The sequence below is a fragment of the Mustela erminea genome, chromosome 2 (genome assembly GCF_009829155.1).
Source record: "Mustela erminea isolate mMusErm1 chromosome 2, mMusErm1.Pri, whole genome shotgun sequence".
In the NCBI taxonomy this organism is placed as follows: domain Eukaryota; kingdom Metazoa; phylum Chordata; class Mammalia; order Carnivora; family Mustelidae; genus Mustela; species Mustela erminea.
This window is the reverse complement of record NC_045615.1, coordinates 106,935,257-106,957,819: the sequence shown is the minus strand read 5'-3', so window position 1 is coordinate 106,957,819 and position 22,563 is coordinate 106,935,257. Positions and strand designations below refer to the sequence as shown.

Here is a 22,563-nt window from a genome sequence, read left to right as displayed (position 1 = left end):
ATCAACATGGACAGGACTGGAAGAGATTATGCTGAGTGAAATAAGTCAAGCAGAGAGAGTCAATTATCATATGGTTTCACTTATTTGTGGAGCATAACAAATAGCATGGAGGACATGGGGAGTTAGAGAGAAGGGAGGGAGGAGAAGGGAGTTGGGGGAAATTGGAAGGGGAGGTGAACCATGAGAGACTATGGACTCTGAAAAACAATCTGAGGGTTTTGAAGGGGCGGGGGGTGGGAGGTCGGGGTACCAGGTGGTGGGTATAATAGAGGGCACGGATTGCATGGAGCACTGGGTGTGGTGCAAAAATAACGAATACTGTTATGCTGAAAATAAAAAATAAATTTAATAAAAAGAAAGAAAGAAAACAGGCTCTGTTAATTAGGGTATATGACACACTTTCCATGGTTGACAAAGTTTCAACCTGAATGAGCTGTATCATTAGCAGAAAAGTTTTGACTATAACAAAACTGAAGTATAGGATAACAAAACAAAATTTAAAAAAGCACTTTAACTGAAACAATTTATGAAAATTAACAATGTCTAGATTTTCCCCAAACTTTGGAATATATCAGGTTAAACAATGTACATCTCATTGGAAAAAAAAAAAAAAAAGTCTCATTTATAGCCATTTGATATTTTAATAAAGTCTATTTGGTTTATTTCCCAGAAACTGAAAAAGTGAACAAGGACTAGATAAACAAATCCTTTGGCAAGTCAGGTGGTTTTCAATTCTTTTGCTTTGAAGGAAGGTTGAACAGTGAATTCATAAGTCATCAAATCTAATTTTTTGATACCAAGAATTGAACGGCATTGCTACAATAAAAGTCCATTCCCGGATATAGTGCCTGTTTATACGAATACGGTTTTTCAGGGCATACAGATGTAAAAATTAGAAATAAGAATAAAAGCTAAAAAAAAAAAAAAGAAAGAAAAAAACAGAAGTGATGCTCAGCTTTCCAGAAACGAGACATACTCAACCATACACATATGAATTTGTAAAAGTAAAATATCCACTTCACCAAGAAAGTATTTTCCAATAAACTTTACATTCCACTAAATAATTAGGAAAAATACTTATTCTATTTTGACCACCTACAACAGTAATTAAAAACAAAAAAACAACAAAGAAAAAAAACCTCAGTCCAGAATCACCCGATTTGCCTGCTGTCTGTATAATCTTGGCATTTTACTTAATGTCTCAGTTTCCTGATTTTGCAAACTGAGGACAGTACTTACTAAGACGTAGCTCAGTGTTGTTCTAAAGACTGAACGAATTAATGCGTATAGGAAGCGCTTAGCGCCATGCCGGGCACAGAGTGCGAGCTTTATAAGCGTTACCTGTTACTACTATTAAAATAATCCATAGCAAACCCTCAAAACTATAAGCTTGTGGGTTTGTCTTCACCGTTAGGAAGATGCTGGAGGGATGGACCAGAGGCACCCTCGGAGAATTAGAGGGGGATGTCCCCGGGAAAGCAGGACGTAGAGAGGGGAAGAGAGACAGGAGGCCCCTGGCGCTCCCTGCTTGGAAGAGAACGGGAGCGGGTCACAGGCTGAGAGCGCAGACGGGTAGGAGAGTTGAGATAAGCAGTTCCACCTACGGTTCGCATCATGCCAGCGGATCGCGACTGCTCCGTGAAACAGGAGCAAGAGCGTCAGGCCTAAATGCCACCGGGAACCCGGCCAGCTCCGCACCGGCGCCCCCTCGGCCCCCGGCCCGGGGAGTCGCTTGGCTCACGCGCCAGACCACCCCCGACTCCGATACTGACCTTTGGCCCAGACGCCGCGGCTGGCTCGGCTTTGTCGCCGCCACTTCCGCCGCAGCCCGGCCTCGCGAGGGCGCCCGCGGGCAGCCGGAACTGGCCCCTCGCGGCCCCCGTCGCCGCACCTTCCTTGTTATTGTCACCGCCTTTACCCCCACTCTTCCCCTGGTTCCCTTTCACTTCCGGGGTTGCTCTGGATCCGCTGGTTCCGTAACAACATCCCGTTGGCTTCCCTCAGGCGGCGGGACCGGTGCAGCCGCCGCCTACCAGGAGCGCCCGCCCGCCCGGGCCTGCGCCTTCCCTGGCCCAGGCCTCCATGGCCACCAACCCGCAGCCGCAGCCGCCTCCTCCGGCGCCGCCGCCTCCCCCGCCGCAGCCGCAGCCGCCGCCACCGCCGCCGGGCCCCGGGGTTGGCCCGGGTGCGGCGGGCGGCGCGGGGGCCGGTGCAGGTGCCGGAGACCCGCAGCTCGTGGCCATGATCGTGAACCACCTCAAGAGCCAAGGGCTCTTCGACCAGTTCCGCAGGGACTGCCTGGCCGACGTGGACACCAAGGTTCGGGGCGCGCGGGGGCTGCGGGGGAAGGGGAGGACGCCGAGGGCCGTCTTCTCCGCCACTCACTCTCATTCGTTCATAGGCAGGCTGCGCTTTGACTTCTTCAGCTGGGGCTCCTCCTGAGCCCTCCCCAGGTTCACTGTGCCACTGCTTCCTCTTTGAGAGGCTGCCAAGCACCAGGCACTGTGCAAGTCTCGGTGCGTTCATTCATTCGCCGATCCTTTCGTTCGTTTAACCGACTAGTGTTAATAACCTACTACGTGCAGGCACTGCTTAAGCGCGTGGAATATAGTGGTGAGCAGCACTAAGTCATTGTTCTCAAGGAGACTCGTCTGAAACACTAACGCTAATCGGGCTTTCATCTCGGATTCCCCCCCCCCACCCCCCTGCGCCTCACTTTGTATCCAAGTTATTTTTACCTCCTCTTTTGAAGACTTCTGGGCGATAAGAGTCTTGTCTTTGTCCTTTGGGAAAATGTTTAAGTGATAATGAATCAACTTAACTTGCAGTGTGCCTTGCTGTACACTGTGGGGATGCAAAGGTAAGGAGGCAGACCTAGATGGCTGGAAGGTGGCTTAGGGAGATGGGGACTCTTGTTTCTACCAATGACTACCTGATTAAGGTAGTTTAGGTCAGGTCACTTCTCTGAAGTGGCAAGGGGTTGGGGATACGGTGAAGGGTTGGAGGAGAGGTGACAGCAGGTACTGAAGGGGAAAAAAGACAGGAAAGAAGAGTGAGTTCTGGAGAATAATGGGAAGAGGGGGAATGGTCAGCAAAGTGCTTCCGTGTATAGAAAGAGTTAGGGGCTAGAAGGGGAAGGATTTTGTACCAAATGTCAGAGTGAAAGGGGTGGTAGCAGGAATGGGTACACTGAGCTGGTTCTGCGAAAAATGAGCAGAGAACACCAGGACAGAACAGTCAGTGAGACAGATGGAAAAGGGAGTCTGGAATTCTGGAAACTCTTGAAAGAAACAATTAGAAAATTGGGGATTTGGTCTTATATTTGGTTGGGTCCATGAGACTGTAGTTTTGATGGAGTGAGGGTTTTCTCAGCAAATTCAGCTTTTTTGAGGAACCTCGTTTCTTTGAGAAAGTGGTGTTTGCAGCTTTCATAGATGCTTCCTTGTGACTTGGAGTTCACCTGGATTTGATGAGAACAGCACACAATTTCGCTGTCTCCTCTGGGAAAACCCTTCGGACAGTCTGGGGGTATCTTCTCTTATAAGGGCTCTGGTCCACCTTATACACCAGGAGTAGAATTCAGAATTGGGGTCTTTACATCACAGAGAATTAAGTATACTTGTGGATGTTTTTCTGTGTAGGAAGTATATAGTTTTCTTACTTTGTTGTAGGGAATATGCACAGCCATCATTTTGAAAATAATCCCTTTTGCTCCTTTTTTTCCCCCCCAATGGGAGATTAGACAAGTCCAGGTAGATGTTACCTAAATAAAGCTGGTTATTTGTATCCATCAAGTAGAGATCTCAGTTTGCTGTTCCGAAACTTAAAGATCCGTATGTTATCCTTGTGTACCCACATTGGAAATTTAAATATGCTGAAAGGGGCGCTACATTATCTAAGACTCAACTTTTTTTTTTTTTTTTAAGATTTTATTTATTTATTTGAACAGAGGGAGAGAGATCAGAAGTAGGCAGAGAGGGAGAAGCAGGCTCCCTGCTGAGCAGAGATCCCAGTGTGGGCCTTGATCCCAGGACCCTGAGATCATGACCTGAGCTGAAGGCAAAGGCTTAACCCACTGAGCCACCCAGGCACCCTAAGGCTCAACTTCTTCTTTCCCACTAAATGTTATTGTTGCATGTCAATAATGTCCCTGCCAGATCCTCTCAAAGTAGAATTTGAAAACCTTTATTGGGGGGAAGGAAGGAAGTACTTTTGTCTTGACAATCTAATGAAGCTAGGACCTTCTCCCAAGAAAAATGCACGTACATATTAAAATACAGTTTTTGTAATTCAGAAATGGTCAACTCCAGACAATTACATGTGGCTTAAACTAATACATAGTTTCAAGGAGTTCAGCGGCCACAGAATAAGGTCTCTTGTTTTAATGTTTGATACTAGGGAAGAGTAGAACCGAAATGATACCCCTTCCCTGGCAGAAGAGTTTGCCTGGGTATGGTGGAAATTCCGCAGCCCTCACGTCCTTTCTCTTTCTTTATTCTTGATGGCTGCCTCCCTCTTTTTCTCTTTGTCTTTCTACCTCTGTGAACTGCTCTTTCTGGTTATCTTGCTCCTCTCCCTGTGACTGTCTCCCTCTTCCTCTTCTTAGCTTTACAAATAATTATGTCAATTTTAATTTAAGGTATTGCTTCTTATTTTATTATACTCCCTTTTCTTATTTAAAAAAAAAAAAGGTCTTAAGTTTGAAAGTCTCAATAAACATACAGAAGGGGCGCCTGGGTGGCTCAGTGGGTTAAGCCTCTACCTTCAGCTCAAGTCATGATCTCAGGGTCCTGGGATCGAGCCCCACATTGGGCTCTCTGCTCAGCAGGGAGCCTGCTTCCTCCTCTCTCTCTGCCTGCCTCTCTGTCAAATAAATAAATAAAATCTTAAAAAAAAAAAAATACAGAAGCCAAGGTTTTCTTTGGTATGAGTTTAACATCTTCCCAGTGTGCTGAGTGGACCAGAGTAGGCCTGAGATGCCTCATGCAGAGGCACATCACGAATAGAACTGTTGAGTCTCAGCTGTAAGAACACCTTACAATTGAGACCTCTTGTGGTATGGTGCTTTTGGTCACTGAACCCAGAAGACTGACCTGCTTTGTGTCAAACTCTAACCTACAGTATATACTTTGTAGGGTTGTAGCAATAACTGAAGTGTCAGTCACATGCATATTTAAGAATCAAGACATTTGATACCTATCAGGTGCTTTCCAAGAGCTGAACTGTCATCCAGCCCAGTGTGTTTAAAACAAGGTGAGAAGTACCAAAGTCTGTCTCCATTCCAGAAGACTGTAAAACCTTTCAAACTGTCCTGGGGTCCTTAGCCAACCAAGAGAGGGATCTGACCATAGCAGACCAAATCTCCTACCCAAAGAATTGGAACCTTGGACATCCTAACTAATGCTAAGGCTCCTGTGCTGTAGATTACAAACTGTCAGATCGCTGGAGCAAACCGAGAGGTTACAAAGTTATTCTGACCTTTTGCTCTGAGGTCACACTGGAGAGTATGAAGAGGGAAGATCAAGAGAGGCCCATCATTCTATCCCAGGCAGGGAGCTCACCAACCAAATAAATGTAGCACCTTTCTCCCCAGGTAATAAAGGTCAGTTTTGGATACTTTCTCAGTTACAAGTGTCTCCTGCTCACTGTGATTATTGCCTGTCTTTTTCCTTTTAGATTTGAAAGGAATATCAAAGAGCATATAAATTTATTCACCCAACAAATATTTGTTACATACCAGGCACTATGTTAGGTGCCAGGATACAGCATCCCTGCTGTTATGGAGCTTGCATCCCAGCAAAGAGAAACACAGGGAATAATGTGTAATAGGTTCTGTGGAAGAAATAAAGCAGGGTGAAGGTGGAAAGGGATGCTGATTTGTTTTCAGTAAGTTGTCTGGGGAAGATTTCAGTAAGATGATACTTGAGCCATCACTGAATGAACTGAAGAAGCCATCTAGCTATATGGGGCTGAGCATTCTAAGTAGAGACCACAGGTGAGGGGGAAAGTGATAGAAGATGAGAGAGAAGTGGCCCTCCTGTCCTCCCTTCACAGATCTGACAGGCCCTGGAAGCTATCATAAGAGTTGGGCTTTTACTAGAGCAGAGAAGCCACTGGCAAGTTTTGAGCCTAAGGGCATGATCCAACTTCTCTGTTAGTAGATGGATTGGTTTTAGGAAATTATTAGTAGTCCTGATATGGTTTGGATAATGAATTATATGATTACCCTGATTTTAGAAGATTTACCTAACTGCTGTATGAAAAATAGACTTCAGTTGTTTAGGAGTAGAAAGAAGCCAGGAGATCAGTGACAAATCTAGACAAGAGATGAGTGCCTTGGACCAGAGTGGGAGAAGGGGGTGGGTCTGCCCAGATTCAGACTGTATTTTAATGCTAATGATGACAATTTGCCAGAGGTGTGAAGCTGGGGAGAATCAGGGATGACTCCAGGTCTTTTTACCAGAGAGCACTGGCAAAGAAAGAAAAGAGAGAGCATCTCAGAGGAAGGTTGGAATCCAAGATACTGCTGGAATCACTAGGCTTTTTATTGAAAGGAGAGTGTGGCAACAGGAAGAATTACCTATTATCCTCCTTCACATTGGAACTTGCCATGGAGCCACTAGAGGGCTAATATGCTGTGATGTTTGAGCCCAGTGGGAAGGATTATGTTTTAGAATCACTGGGTGAAAAGAATTAGTTTTAGTTCACATTGATGTTGGTTAAATGGAGGGGGGTGTGAGAGATGATCATGAGTGTTTCTTGTAGGATAGAAAATAGGTATCAGCAAAAGTCTGGAACTTGGGGAGGGATAAGCTGACATAACAAAGGGATGAAACCTTACCATCTGTGCTGGAGATAGTTATCTAGCCATCTCCTCTAACAACTGCATTTTAATTGCTTATCTGCCAAGCAATGTTGTAAACTATGTGAAAGCAAAGATTAAGGGAGTGGGAGGAGGAGGCTTCCATTCAGTGGAGAGAGAAATGCCGGCCCCAACCACCTACAGTAACAAGAGTTGTTGGAAAGATGGTATATATAGAAGGAACTTGGGGGAAGGCTAGGGGAGCCTAGTATGGGTGTCGGAATGACATCGCAGAGCTTACCCTTGAGCTCTGAAGGTGAGAAGTTTGCCAAATGGAAACAGGGAATGGTAAGTATAGAAGATTGAAAGGCATGAGAATTTATCGCAGGAGTATAAGCTTTGAAGGATAAAGAGAGCAGCAAATGGCAGAAGATGAAGCTGTAGTGTTGCTGAAAGTCATTCAGAGATGCTCAAACTCATCTACATAAAAAGCCACATGAAAGATAGAACATGAGTTGGGGGGGGGCAGCCTCTAGGAATGGAGTGTGCAGCCTTGCTGGGGTGAGCAAACATTCCTTCTAGGCAGTGTCCTTTTAAGAAGTGACACAAATATGGGGCACCTGCCTGGCTCAGTCTGTTAAGCATCTGTCTTTGGCTTAGGTCATGATCCCAGGGTCCTGGGATTTTGCTCCCTGCTCAGCAGGAAGCCCACTTCTCCCTCTCCTGTTTCCCCTGCTTGTGTTCACTTTCTCTCTCCCTCTCTCTCTCTCTCTCTCTGTCAAATAAATAAATAAAATCTTTAAAAGAAAAAAACAAAGAAGTGACATAATCTGTGTCCTCTCTTCTGATTCCCTTATCTTAGGGGTTCTCAGCCTCAGCACTGTTGACATTTTGGGCTAGATAATTCTTTGTTGTTCTGGGTTCCCTTCTGCACTCCAAGATATTCAGCAGTATCCCTACCCTTTACCCACAGAATGCCAGTAGCAGCTTCCTGAGCTGTGACAACCAAAAATGTCTCTAGACATCATCCAATGTCCCCTGAGGTGAAAGTAGAGGGCGAAGTTGCTCCCAGTTGAGAACCACTACCTTACATCAAATTAATGCCCAGTTCTAGTTTTGCCCCTTTGTAACTTCTCTTGGTTCCATGCCTTTCAGCCTATTTCTGCCACCCCAGTACAGACCTTCATCACTCGAGTACTGCATCCTTTCCTATATATATTTTAGGTCTCTTTACTCTCTCACTCTTGGAAGATTAATCATCAGAAAACTCAGCTGTCACATATCACTCTGCTCATGTGCACTCAGTTCCTCTCCTCAACTCCATAATTTCAGGCTTCGTTTTTTGGTTTTTTGTTTTTTTGGGTTTTTTTTTTTTTTTAGATTTTATTCATTCATTTGACAGAGATCACAAGTAGGCAGAGAAGCAGGCAGAGAGAGGAGGAAGCAGGCTCCCCACCGAGCAGAGAGCCTGATTCAGGGCTCGATCCCAGGACCTTGGGATTATGACCCAAGCCGAAGGCAGAGGCTTTAACCCACTGAGCCACCGAGGTGCCCCAATCCCAGACTTCTTATACAGGTACCCAAAGTGCTCCAGCCCCCAGCCCCAACCTGTTTCCAACCTCCTATCTCTGCCCTTTTATATTCTCTTATCCAGACAAATTGGATGCCCACAAATGCTCCTGACCCCACATTTTCTCATTCAGTTGCTCTTTGCTTCTGTTGTTGGCTGTTTGTTCAGGGCCCACCTTTCCAGTTGCCGGTTGCATTGGGGAACCTTGAGGGTCCAACTCAGATGCCACGTTATCAGCAAAGACTTCTTCCTTTGCTCTTCTCCCTTTCTTTGCTCCAAATCATCTAACATTAATATTTATTTGTGTCTTATTTTCTAGTCCCTTGTCTACAAATAAGACATGTCTTTCTTCTTTGTGTTCCTCCCATCTCCAAACATCTTGTCTTAGGCAAAGAAAGTAGTATTTGAATGTCTAGGTTATCCTAAAGCAGCATAGGCATAAGCTGAGAAACTTGGTTGCCACTATGTTTGATACGGTAATCTAAAACACATTGACACTGTTAAAAATACTCAAATTCCTAAGGCTATTAATACTGATATTGTATAACATTGAAGATTTTTAACATTTGTGTTTTTTTTTTTCTTCCCTCTCTAGCCTGCCTATCAGAACCTGAGGCAGCGAGTTGACAACTTTGTTGCGAACCACTTGGCAACTCATACATGGAGTCCCCACCTCAATAAGAACCAGCTAAGAAACAATATTAGGCAGCAAGTGCTCAAGTAAGTCTCAGAAGGGCCCAGCCCCTGGGCAGGCCTGACAATGTCCATCTACTCTGTGGAAGGCAGGGATGTTACATGGAGGTCTGATGTTATTTTGTCAAGTTTGATTGGCTGTTGCATATGTGATGCTGTGTAATTTTAGAGCGAGCTGTCTTATCACTGCACATTCCCCATAAATTATAGCAGTCTGATTTCTCTGTAGACCTGGGGAACTAACTGAAGGAAGAGGATGACAATGTGACTTTAAAAAAAAAAAAAAAAAAAAAAAACCCTAGCGTAAAATATTAATAGATGGTAAGTGCCAGAATATTGCTATACCATTCATTCACAACTATTTTCTTGACCCTAAAAGATCAGGCTTTTTTATTCCTCTTTGACAAATAAAAAGACATTCTAGATTATTGCAATTAAGATAATTGCCTCTGACTTGACGTTGTGTCTTGTATCTTCTAATACAGTACTCCCAGCACCCCCCTCTTTTTTTTTGCACTTTACTATGACTTTTAACTCTGTTTTTAGTGATGATATGCCCAGTAAAGGAAGGAAAGTGTGTTTGGACCTGTCAGAGCCACTTTTGGGTAAACATAAGATAAAGAGAATGAAAAGAACTGGAATGTTTAGAGGGACCTTTAAAAAAAAAAAGAAAAAAAAGGTGTTCCTAAAAAAGCAGATTTACAATACTATCTTGTTCTTGAATATAAATATTTGACAAGACAAGAAGACCTCGACCCTGTATCTTTGCTTCACCACCCCTGCAGCCTGCTCAAGGGGTTACTGAGTTATTTAAAGAGTACCATTTCTTCCTCTCTTGACAAATATTTACATTCAAGTTCATCTTTTAGAATGAAATGTGACTTCCAAACCGTTAAATCCATTTTCTACCTGCCACCTTTTCATACCCTCTTGTCCTATAGGAACCTCACTAACCTAATAGTGTGCATACTCCATTGATAGTTCTATCTGCAAGAAACCCCACAGAACTTCCTACTCTGACTCAAAGACCTATTTAGGTCCAGGTAATATGAGAAACCAGGAGCCTGGGGGCTCTTACTAGCTTCTACCACAGAAGAGAGGGGGGAAATAGAACAATAGTTTTGTTGTCTACATTTTATAGGAAGTTTAAGGAACCTATAAAAGAGCCTAGGAGAGATCATAAGATGCCAGGGAGGGCTGCATAGTAAGATCTGATGAGAGAAGCCAAAGCCCTTCCTAAAAACCTGAGGCAGCAGGGGTACTTATTTCCAGGCTTTCAAGAAAACAGGGGGAAGGGGGAGAAACCTATTGACTATTTCTACAGAGTACTCCTAATTACTGAGGGCTCTCACCCTTTTCACAAATGATTACATAGCTTTAAAAACAGAGTTTTTCTTGGGTTGGAAGGGGAGGTGCTTTCTTTTTTTCATATATTGAGAGACTAAAGTAGAAGGCAGATTTCTTTGTATTGCATTTACTCCTTAGCATACAAAACCTAGAAAGGATGGAAGCTGTCAGTTATTCTTTTCTTGCTCCTGTAAAATCAGGCACTTAAAACTCTTAGGGCACCAATATTAAGACATTTTCACAGACTCTTGTTTGGTGAGGGGTGGCTATACCCCATCAGTAAGGGGTTCTCATGACTACTAATAGTTACTGTTGTAGTGTGACTGGCTTCTAGAGACATTTTAGAACAAGGGAAACAGCTGTGTCTTGGATAGCTTAATCATTACTCTTCTTGGGACATTTGTTAATTTTCTTCTAGCCATGTTATTTATTTTTAAATAAAATATTATTTTATTTAAATTCCATTAGTAAAGTCATATGTTACTGATTATAACATTTTCAGGCTTCCTTAAAGAAAGAGTTGTGTCCAACTACTGTTGTAGGGAGAGACTAGTCCCTATAAATAGAATTTCAAAGAGTTTTTCATACAAAGACGTTGAGAAATATTCAGTTGACCATTAGCTTGAACCATCTACAGTTGCCATTTTTGTAGAACAAAAACCATCTAATTTCAGCAGTTTCAAATAGTTGAACTTAATCGTTGCTATTCTGACTCAGTAGTATGCTTTTTATGCATTTATTTGAATAACAAAGTCTAAAATGCTAGTTAGCTCTAAATAATGATCTTAACTGAGCAATTTAAAAGAAGACAATGAAGTAGCTTCAATCAGGAAAAATACCACCTGCTGGCCTTTTGGCCTTGCCCTTGGATGGATACAGGGTTGTGGCTTCTCAGGTGAGGCAGATGTGACCACACTGTGATTGAGTGAGCCCACTAAGAGCCCACAGTGCTCTTAGTGGGTTTACTTGAGCGCAGTGTGGTCACAGGACTGGCCTCCACTTTAAGAGCAGAGCTGACCTTGGTGGAAGACTAGCCTGAAGTAGACGAGGACCTGGAATATAAGCAGAGAAAGAAGCTGCAGCAGTAATTTTAGGGAGGGTGGGTTTTATTTTTTATGTAACGCCTTTGTATTATGCCTTAAAACATTTTTTAGATTCGTTGTCCTTTTCTTTTCCACCTGCTACATTTTGAAGGTACCTCTAAGATGTAACAGTGTTTGCAGGACTTGCATTTTTTTTTAATCTTAGAACTTTAAAAAGCAGGTTACCTACTTTATATGGTGTTGACTCATTTTTCTCTATGGCCCACATAAGTAGAATTATAGTATCACAAGGCTGCAAGGTGCCTCAGGAAATGGAAAGCTAATCCATCCTCTACTCCTGACTGAGCTGCACTCAAAAATAGCATTGTAATGTAAAAGAAGAAACACCTCCCCCATTCTGCAGAGAGCCTGAGGCCTAGAGGCTGGAGGGACCAGCACCCTGCTCTTGCAGCACTCTCCCGGGAACTTTGGCTCCTTGAGTGGTTTGTTTTGTTTTGTCTTAAGGAAGAAACACGTTTTAGGTACATTTCTTAAAATCCTTGTCCTCTTCTCTATCGCGTGCTCTCTCTCTCTCTCTCTCTCTCTCTCTCAAAAAAAAAAAGAAAAGGAAAAGAAGGAAAAAAGAAAATGCTTGTCCTCTTATTTTACTCAAGGTTTTGTGATTTTCTACAATTTCAGACTTAGTTGCTCCCTTTGTTCCTGTATCTCTAGTGTATATTTCTCTGAGCTCTTTCTTCCTCTTCTGTGGAAATCAAGGCTCAGTGCAAATGTCTTCTCTTTGTGACACATTCCCAAATGTTCTTAAATATATCTAATAATTCTTTATTCCACTTTTTCCCTACAGTAGATAGTGTGTTGTAGTGCCTATCTGGTATTTTAATTGTTCGTTTCTATTTCTCCTGCCAGCTGGGGACCAGGTCTGATTTGTAGTGGACAGTGACCAGCATAGTAACATTCATAACATAATTGTTGAATGAATAAATCGCCAGTTTTTATAGAGGAAGATAATAAAAAGAAAGCCTGAAGTCTTAAGTTTTGTTTTTGTGTTTCTGAATTTTTCTTTCTTTTTTTGTAAGTTTTAATGAAATTACACGCTGTGTGTTCTTCAGTTTTCCTAAAGATCCTAATACTTACAAAAGTTTTATATTTTTCTGTTAAAAAAAAAGTTGTGGAGTACATAGGTTTATTTTATACCCAGAATTCAGCTTTAGTGAACATTTATTCTCATATGCCCTGCCAGGGTTGGAGTAAGATAGGCATCACCTATTAAGTGTGGACTCTAGATAGTCTATTATGTCTAGCTTTCTCTTTTTTTTAAGATTTTTTTTATTTATTTGACAGAGAGACAGCAAGAGAGGGAACACAAGCAAGAGAGTGGGAGAGGGAGAATCAGGCCTCCCGCCAAGCAGGGAGCCGGACGCAGGGCTCAACCCCAGGACCCTGGGATTATGACCTGAGCCAAATGCAGATGCTTAAAGACTGAGCCACCCAGGTGCCCCTATTGTGTCTAGTTTTTAAGGATTTGGTTTTTGTTTTGTCTGCTTTAGTATTTCCACTAGTGATACCAATGATAAAAAGCATACCGACTTTCTTGTAGTGTGGTGTATTTCCCACCGCCTATTCTTTCCATATATTAAGATGAGTGGATCAGGGCAATTTAAGGTTGCACATAGATGTAATAGATACAGTTTACTTAAAAGTAATTAATGCAAATAATTTGAAATTGTTTTTTACCTTTCTGTAAAAATTTTCTTGTGTTTCAGATCAGGAATGTTGGAGTCTGGTATTGACCGAATTATTTCTCAGGTTGTGGATCCAAAGATCAACCACACATTCAGACCTCAAGTAGAGAAAGCTGTGCATGAGTTTTTGGCCACACTAAATCACAAAGAGGAAGCAAGTGGCAGCACAGCCCCCGACGATGAGAAACCAGACTCTTCCATCATTACACAAGGTGCCTTGCTTTTCCTCTTGGTCAGTTCCATTGCTTTGCTTCTTGAACCGAGTATAAAGTTAGGGATATGTAGTTCCTTAAAACATCTATCTCTGTGGCAATGCTAGTGAAATTATATTTATTTTAAATATCACCTATATTCCTTAACTGACAGAACGTTTCTTTTTTAGATTATCACAAAATAATAGACATTTTACTAATGTAGTGAGAGTGTATGCATGTGTATGTATGTGTGTGTGTGTGTTTATGTGTGTTTCAGTAGAGGGAATAATTGAAATAGCTAAAGGGAATTAAGACTATTCTCAGTATGGTGGCTTTCCTGTGATTCAGTAGAGAATTTAGAATGTGCTAGGTATTGACAATGGTATCCAAAAGTCTAAAGAAATATGAATGGTGTGTATAGCATATGTGTCTTATAAAGATGGCAGTGGCTTGTAGTGTTAATTCAGCAGAGGGGCTTATCTTCTGCATAAATGTTTTCTTTCTCTTTTTTTAAAGGATTTATTTATTTTAGAGAGAGAGTGCAGGTGCATGAGCACAGAGAGGGGCAGAGGGACAGGGAGAGAATCCTCAAGCAGACTCTCTGCTGAGTGCAGAGCCCCGTACAGGGTTCAATCCCACGATCCTGAGATTGGGACCTGAGCCAAAATCAAGAGTTGGGCACTCAACCAACTGAGCCACCCAGGCGCCTCTGCATCACTTTTTTTTTTAACACTTGTCTTTCCCTCAAAGGTGTCCCAGTTCCTGGACCCAGCGCTAATGTAGCCAATGATGCCATGTCAATCTTGGAAACCATAACTTCTCTTAACCAAGAAGCCAGTGCGGCCAGGGCTTCGACAGAAACGTCAAATGCCAAGACCAGTGAGAGAGTATCCAAAAAACTCCCTTCTCAGCCAAGCATTGACACTAGTACTGAAAAGGAAAAAACTTCAGAGGACATAGCTGATAAAGAAAAACCTACACCTGATTCTGCAGGGGAAGGACAGGAGACAGCTCCCAAGCCTGAAGAATTTACTGATCTCCCTTGTCCAATTGAGGAAATTAAAAATCACACAAAAGAGAGCAATAATTCAGTTCTGCTGAATAAGGATGTTCAACAGGAAAGCAGTGACCAAAAGAACAAATCAACAGACAAAAGTGAAAAGAAGCCAGAGAGCAATGACAAAGGAGAAAGAAAAAAAGAAAAGAAGGAAAAGACTGAAAAGAAATTTGATCACTCCAAAAGGAACGAGGACCTACAAAAAGTAAAAGAGGAAAAACAAACAAAGGAAAAAGAAATAGAATGTTCAAAACTCCCTTCAGAAAAGAACAGTAATAAACCTAAAACCACTGAAGGGACAAAAGAAGGTATATAAAAACTTGCAAAAATCTACAACTGTTTACACATCAGAAAGTGTCCATCGGGGACGAGGTGTCAAATTTGCCTTCAGATTTTAGTAACTATTTCAGCTGTTTCAAAAGCCTAAAAAGTCATACCCCCTTTGCTAAAAAATGAAGAATTAACATTTGTATATTTTCCATGCCAATGTACCAACTCACAAAGTAAATGAAGAGAAAAAGTCTAAACCTTATAATTTAACTTGTAATTTATGCACATACATTATTCCAAGCAACTTAATTTATAGTTATATATCCTAATCTTTAAAATATTAGTAAATAATTCACTTTCTTAATATTTGCTTTGGTATATGTCATTTACATCATAAATTAGTAGTTATTTTTACAGAATACTAGTTTGTCTTTGTATTTTCTCAAAACAGCTCTACCTTGATACTGGTTACAAATGATGAGAGATTTCTATTTTTTTTTTTTCTATTTTTTGAGAGATTTTTATTTCTAAAGTTGAAGATTTTTGACATGTATTTAATGCAGGAATTATAGATGTTATTTAGGAATCGGGTGCTGAATATGTTTTTGTAACAATGTGATTTATCTTCGTGTTTTGTTTCCTTCTTGAAGATTGCTCTTTGATAGATTCTGATGTGGATGGACTTACAGACATTACAGTTAGCTCCGTCCATACCAGTGACCTTTCCTCTTTTGAAGAAGATACCGAGGAGGAAGTTCTAATGTCTGATAGCATGGAAGAAGGAGAGATTACATCAGATGGTAAAGCATTTTACTTAATAATGCCTCTATGAAGCTTTCCGTGGAATATTATTTGTATATTCAGATCGCTGTTTCGTGAAAGACAGTGTGGTATAGTGGCAAGAGCATGGGACTTTGTAGTTGAAAGATTTGTTTCTGAGTCCCAGCTCCGAGGTTGTCTGTCTGAGCAAGCTTGGTAAGTTACTCAGTAAGCCTTGGTACTCCATCTTTTAACTCCATTCCTCAGGTTTATTAGACGGTGTAGATGAGACAGTGTACATGAAGATGCTGTATGTGTAAGTGTATGTGTCTGGGTTTGTACAGGTGATGTTGAGGGAACACAGTCTACAAGATTGCCCTTACTTCTGAAACCAGTTGCAAATTTGGGATCCCCAAGCCCACTGTTAGGTTTGATAATTCTCTAGAAGGACTCACTGAAAGCTTAAAATTTATGGTTATGGTTTGTTACAGCTGAGGGACACACATTAAAATCAGCCAAGGAACAGGCATATAGGTCAGAGTCCAAGAAAGTTCCAAACATTGAGCTTCCAGTTGGCCTTTTCATGTAGAGTTATGGAGAGCATTACTTTCCTGCCATTGATGTCAGACAATATGTATGGCTAATCGCCGACTAGGGAAACTCACATAAGCCTTGATGTCCAAAGTTTTTGTTGGGGCTCCATCATGTAGACATAGTGTCTGATCTCAGTCCCCAGCCTCTCTGAAAGTCAGGCTGATACCTCATGGCCCAAATCTTCCAACCCAGATCATACTGTGATATGATTTAATTTGACCCAGGAGCCCCAAGCAAACAAACACCTGTCAGACACGACATTCCAGAGACTCAGAGATCACCTCCCAGAAGCTAGACCACAGTCATGCCTTGTCCCAAGACAAAACCATACTTCTCTTTACAGTTCGTTTTTCAGCTAACCCTTATTAAGCACTTACTGTATTCTAGTCATTGTGTTAAGTTCTCACATTCCTGTGTGTATGAGCTTCTGTAATCCTCACAACAGCCCTGGGGAGTGGGTCCAAGTGAGGAAACAAAGTTACCAAGAGAAGGGTTCCTGTCCAGGGTCACGCAGCTGTTGAGCTCCAGGGCCAGTTTCAAACCTGAGTCAGGGCTTCTAACCAGCATTTTGTGTGGCTCTGTATCACACGATTAACTTCTGCTTATGACCTTTTTAAAAAATCAAATATTTGCAACTATTTGTAAGTAGCATCTTGTAAATTTGCTGTTGGCTTTTGGATAAAACACTGTAAAGAGAAAATCCTAGAGGAGAAAAAGTAGATGCTTTTAATTCCACAGATATATTTTTCAGTCTCTCCCATTCTGCATTCTTAGTAGCCCCAGGATGACCAGCTCAAAAAGCAACATCAGTATTCAGCCACTTTTCATATCTCTTCATGAGGTCAGTTCTGTAGGCTTTATGTAGGATGATGAATGCTACTCATCCTGTGAGCACCCCACTTTCTGAAGCTGACTAAAATTCTCATTCTGGGTGCTTTTGTGGGGCTCTTCAAGTTTTTCCTAGACAGGACTCCTGGTTTTCTATGTATGAGATCCAGAAAGTAAGAAGGTGATTATTTTTAAAGTACTAAGTGGTAGGAAATGAAAAACTTGTTTATAAGTGTTCTACTTGACTGTGTCATGGGGCAACATACCCACCTTCCTAGAGTAGAGGTGTTTTATTATTATTTAATTTTGTTTATTGATTTGAGAGAAAGAGCATAAACAGGGCGAGGAACAAAGGGAGAGGGAGAAGCAGACTCCACACTGAGCAGGGAGCTCAACTCCGGACTTAATCACAGGACCCTGAGATCATGGCCTGAGCTAAAGTCAGATACTTAACCAACTGAGCTACCCTGGTTCCCCAAGGTAGAGGAGTTTTAGTGTATACTTTGTGTAGGGCCTCTTGTGTAGGGACTCTTGTATCATTAAAATCTCAAATTAAAGAAAAGAATTTCAAGCCCACTTTAAAATGTGGCTTCAAGTAAATTTATTCAGTTTTACGGTGGTAAAATATTCATACCAGGTCCACTGACCTACAAATGAGAATTAACTATTTGTCAAGGAACAATAAATAGCAATAAGATCTGATTTTTCTTTGCTTTCTTTATGTGTGAGAAGTTAGTTGTAAGAAATAAATGAAGATTTGGATTACAGCCATTAAAATGTTTATTTCTGATTTTTTGCATACTGATATTTCCTGTTGGACCTCAGAGGTACTTGAACTGTTTTGCCCCTTGATGTGGATCAAGCATAATGTTAATTTTAATTAGTCATTCACAGAAGCACTCCTTTTTCTGTTGGCTTTCTTCCAGATGAGGAGAAGAACAAGCAGAACAAAACAAAAACTCAAACTAGTGATTCCAGTGAAGGAAAAGCAAAAAGTGTACGGCACGCTTATGTTCACAAACCGTATCTTTACTCAAAATATTACAGTGATTCCGATGATGAGCTTACTGTAGAACAACGGCGCCAGTCGATTGTAAGTTCAGACTAGATCTGTTGCTATTTTAACCTATTTGACTGGTCTGTATGCAGAGTACTGGACAGCACACCAAACTGACATGTCGGTTCTACCTTCAGGAACTTGACATTTAATTAGGCAGTACAGACATAAACATGGAATATGGGTCTTTGTGTCTTGATCAGTAGTGAGAACTTGGTAACAATGCTTCACAGTATGGACATGTTTGAATCCAGCATGGATCGAACCATACAAAGAGGATGTGCAGCCATCAGTCTAATATGAAGAGGGGGTACAGTCTGCATATTTTCTAGTTAAAGATGGGTGCTTGGATTATTAACAGCTGCTTTTTTTTTATTTTTTTAAGATTTTATTTATTTATTTGACAGAGAGAGAGATCACAAGTAGGCAGAGAGGCAGGCAGAGAGAAAGGAGGAAGCAGGCTCCCCGCTGAGCAGAGAGCCCAATGTGGGCCTCGATCCCAGGACCCTGGGACCATGATCTGAGCCGAAGGCAGAGGCTTTAACCCACTGAGCCACCCAGGCGCCCTATTAACAGCTTCTTAAAGAAAATGTGTACATCTGTTTTAAGATGACTTAACAGTTTTAGAAACATTAAAATACGGAATTACACATTTTAGAATAAGGAAATATTGCATAGAAAAATTATTTGAAAGAAGTGGGAATGCTAATAATGACTTATCTCTTGAGAAACTGGCTTCATCAGGATTTATGCCAATACCTAGGATTTTTGGCACTTTGAGACTTTGAGTTCTGAATGGGAATGGGGTGGTGTGAGTAACCCACAATAACTGGATTCTTGGCTTTTTTAAATAGAAAGGCAGAAATTCCCACATTTAAAACCTGGGTTTCCAAGAACATAACCAGCCAGTTGTATTTGTTGTAGCACTAGCCTGTCTCTTAAATCTGCACAACTTTCTCCTTTAGAATAATTTAAAAATTACGATATATTTGCCTATGTATACTTGATGTTCATACATAATTTCCAGCTTTTTTTTTTTTTTTTTTTGAGGGAGAGAGTGAGCAGTGGGGCAGGGGGCAGAGGGAGACACAGAGAGAGAATCTTAAGTAGGCTCCATGCCCCAGCGCAGAGCCTCACATGGGGCTCAGTCTCATAATCCTGAGATTATGACCTGAGCTAAAATCTGGAGTTGGATGCTTAACTGACTGAGCCACCCAGTGGCCCCTCACAGCCCTCCTTTTAGTTAAACTAACTGTTTTATTAAATCACCATTTCTCAAAATGATACCTTTCCCATTCTTTAAACTAATGGCAATCTGAAAGAGTAATTAAAAATTTTCACATCTGTCCCTTATTCTTCTGGTAGCTTCCAAATGGTATAATGAATATGCAGCATTGCAAAGCCCCTTATTTGTAAGAACATCTGAAGGGTAAACATATTTTTTTTCAGTGTTTTTGCTTTTTCCTCATGGTCAGGATAATTGTGACTATTTTGTGGTTTTAGGCTAAAGAAAAAGAAGAGAGGCTTTTAAGAAGGCAAATTAATAGAGAGAAACTTGAAGAAAAACGAAAGCAGAAAGCTGAAAAGACAAAGTCTTCAAAAGCTAAGAATCAAGGTATAGGAAGTGTTAACTTTAATATTTTAAATGTCTTATATACTTCATTAATTTTAGATATCCATATTACTTCTGAGATGATTATAAAATATAATTATCTAAATTATATCTCAAAAAACTGTGTTAAAAAATTAATCTATTTTCAGGTATGGGAGATTCCTTTTTAATCTGATGTGTTGAATAACTTTTTAAATTCTATTTCTGTATCTAAACATTCTGTCAGGTGCCAGCTTATACAACCCACATTTTAGCAATTTATTTTCTGTGATTGTGGAATGAATTATCTCTGGAAAATCAATTGTTAACCCATGAGTAATCAAGCCTTGATGGTGATATGAGTAGAATTAATCAATGCTTTATGTTATCTAAAGTTTCAGACATTTATCTGGAATATTTCATTGACCCAAACTAAACTTACTCTGGGCAGTGATCCTATATAATATACAAAAACATATATTTGCAATTAAAAAAGTATGGCTCCTCCATTTAAAATATTTTTTTTATCCCAGCACAACTTAAGGATATTAAAGCTATCTAGCATTTTTACAGTAATTAGAAAATCTTAATGAAAAAGAAATACTAATGTTGTTTATAAACTCTGTTCTGAAATACAGTTTATTGATTATTTCTTTCCTAGGCAAAAATAGTGTGGATTTAGAAGAATCATCAGCAAAGAGTGTGGAACCTAAAACCCCCAGAATTAAAGAAGTCCTTAAAGAACGGAAAGTTTTAGAGAAAAAAGTAGCCTTAAGCAAAAAAAGAAAGAAAGATTCGAGGTACATATTTTATCTGGCAGCATTCCTATGGTAACGTTCCCCCAGCATGCTTTCAGAAGAGAGGCATTGATAGGGTTAATAAAGAGCCATACCTTGAATGTGTGTGTCTTTATCAAATGTTTATGAAAACCATAGTGTTTCACTTCTTGTCGCATAATTCATTATGTTAATATCTATATTTCAAAATAGTGTTTCTTAATCATTTTTGGAGGGTGGTCCCCAGAAAAACGCACATGCATAAACAGTTGTTTCTAGAATTTCAGAGTTCATAGCCCCTCTAGAATCTCAGGAAATATCTCCACTGTGGACATTCAATAACCTCTTATTTACAGTGACTGCATGCATTTTCCAGGCTTGCTAGGCATTCTCTTCAGTAGTATTCATGCATCTCCCCATAATTCAGAGGGCTGAACCAAATTCTTACTTATCTTTGTGTTATCATAGTTAATTCTATAAGAATTAGAAAGCTGAAGAGACTCTGAAAGTGACTTTGAAGTCCTTGGAGCCATAAGCTATGACCAGGTTGCAATTACGGACATTTATCACAGACTTCAAGGTAGCAGAATCAATAATCTGCAGAACTCAGAGAAGTCTGCTCTCAGTTTTCTTATTGTACCTCATTACTATTGATCTGAATAAATACGACTACCATATTTACTCAAAAGACAGTAAGACGTTTGAAATCTAATTATAGCCAATCAGGTATTCATTTTCAAGCAACAAATTAGGATTTTTTTTTCAAGTATACTTAACTTTAGTGCCAAGAGTAAGTTAGTCACAGTGGGGATTATATTTGCTTCTGTTGACTAAGATAGGAATTAAACTGAAATGCAAGGAGGCTTCATTTATGGATCAAGTGTTTATAATAAAGAAAAATGAAGCTTTTTTTTTTTTTAAACCTTCCTGAGAAACACTTATATTTGATTCAAATCAAGTTAATGTATGACTCTTCCCTCTCACTTAGGAATGTTGAAGAGAATTCTAAAAAGAAACCACAGTCTGAAGAAGATTCAAAAGAAACTCTCAAGACAAGTGAGGTGTGTCTTAATTAATAAAGCTTATTTTAAATTCTCTTTTGTTAGATATAGGCCATTCAGTCCTTTGGAATAAAACTTAGAAATTCAATTTGCTCTTTTCCAAGTTAAATAAAAAATCCCTCATCTTTAGCATTCTTGAACTCCCATTCTATTATGGCCTGAATTCCTCATTTTAACTAGTTGATTCATGTAATCTTTTATTTAGTTAACAGCTACTTTTTCCTACTTTCCTTTCCCTTACCCCCTAACTCCCCATCCCTATTTCTTATACTGACAATAACAAAATTGCCAGTAATGATAATAAGAAAAAGGGTGGGGGAGATGGCGCCTGGGTGGCTCCATAGGTTAAATGTCTACCTTCCACCCAGGTCATGATCTGAGTTCCAATATCAGCCCCACATTGGGATCCCTGCTAAGTGGGGAGTATTCTCCCTCTACCCCTCCCTCTACTCATGCTCCCTCTCTCTTGCTCACTCTCTCTTTCTCAAATAAATAAATAAAATCTTAAAAAAAAAAAGAAAGAAAGAAAAGGGAGGGCTCTAAAATCCCTCCACCATAGCGGACCATCCATTTCATTCTCACACACTCTTCATCCATAAATGTATGTAATTTTGTAGAGTGGATATAATCTTGCAAAATGATTTTAACATTCCTTCTTACTCATCTCATGTTTCTTTGTAGGCTTCTAACTTATATTTAACGATTGCATAGTGTTTGATTGAATAGACATACCATGATTTAAGCATTTCCTTAGAGTTGAACACTTAGATTACTTACAAGATCTGATCAATTGAAATAGTAAAAATTATGTTCAATGAATGTTTGGATTATTTTCTTGGGGTAAACTTTTACTTTCACTGGATTTAAATCCTTATTTCCCCTGCCATATTTATAATTCTGAAGCCAAACTTTTTTCTTTTTCTTTTTCTTTTTCTTTTTTTTTTTTTTTTTTTTTTTTTTTTTTGAGTAAGCTCCACACCTAACCTGGGGCTCAGACTCATGACCCTGAAATCAAGAGTCATATGCTCTGCCAACTGAGCCAGCCAGGTGCCCCTAAACCCTAACTATGTTAGGGAAAACTTCATAGCCAATAAATAATCTTCATTTCTTTATTTAGAAATTATAGGTATATTTATGAGTATATCCTGATGTATTAATGGCGTATTTTTAAATATTCAG

At 40.3% G+C, this 22,563-nt stretch overlaps 2 protein-coding genes across 5 annotated transcripts in view; one reads left to right on the top strand and one right to left on the bottom strand.

Annotated features, from left to right (window-relative positions):
- Window positions 1-331: 331 nt before the first annotated feature.
- Window positions 332-2,084, bottom strand: LOC116582488 (AT-rich interactive domain-containing protein 1B-like). The gene is made up of 3 exons (XM_032329931.1): window positions 2,034-2,084; window positions 1,773-1,931; window positions 332-1,631 (listed from the first exon to the last, which is right to left on the bottom strand). The coding sequence occupies exons 1-3, from the start codon at window positions 2,082-2,084 to the stop codon at window positions 1,455-1,457; spliced, it is 387 nt and encodes a 128-aa protein (XP_032185822.1). The 3' UTR covers window positions 332-1,454.
- Window positions 1,925-22,563, top strand: part of BOD1L1 (biorientation of chromosomes in cell division 1 like 1) — a 54,670-nt gene continuing 34,031 nt past the window's right edge. For 3 of the 4 annotated variants that reach the window (XM_032333862.1, XM_032333861.1, XM_032333860.1), the window contains exons 1-9: window positions 1,925-2,319; window positions 8,968-9,092; window positions 13,219-13,409; window positions 14,142-14,756; window positions 15,369-15,518; window positions 17,826-17,992; window positions 19,460-19,571; window positions 20,209-20,347; window positions 21,312-21,384. In XM_032333862.1, coding sequence (XP_032189753.1) covers window positions 2,083-2,319; window positions 8,968-9,092; window positions 13,219-13,409; window positions 14,142-14,756; window positions 15,369-15,518; window positions 17,826-17,992; window positions 19,460-19,571; window positions 20,209-20,347; window positions 21,312-21,384 — 1,809 coding nt within the window. In that variant the 5' untranslated portion in view covers window positions 1,925-2,082. Of the gene's footprint in view, window positions 2,320-2,667; window positions 2,764-8,967; window positions 9,093-13,218; window positions 13,410-14,141; window positions 14,757-15,368; window positions 15,519-17,825; window positions 17,993-19,459; window positions 19,572-20,208; window positions 20,348-21,311; window positions 21,385-22,563 lie in introns of those variants that run through there. The other variant, XM_032333863.1, reaches the window with a different exon arrangement.

Bases quoted from the DNA above. Each gene is read 5' to 3' on its own strand.
- LOC116582488 (XM_032329931.1), bottom strand. From the start codon at position 2,084: ATGGAGGCCTGGGCCAGGGAAGGCGCAGGCCCGGGCGGGCGGGCGCTC. The intron at 1,932-2,033 runs GTAGGCGGCGGC...AAAGGGAACCAG, and splicing joins CGGGCGGGCGGGCGCTCCTG to GGGAAGAGTGGGGGTAAAGG. The intron at 1,632-1,772 runs GTCAGTATCGGA...TTCACGGAGCAG, and splicing joins CCGCGGCGTCTGGGCCAAAG to TCGCGATCCGCTGGCATGAT.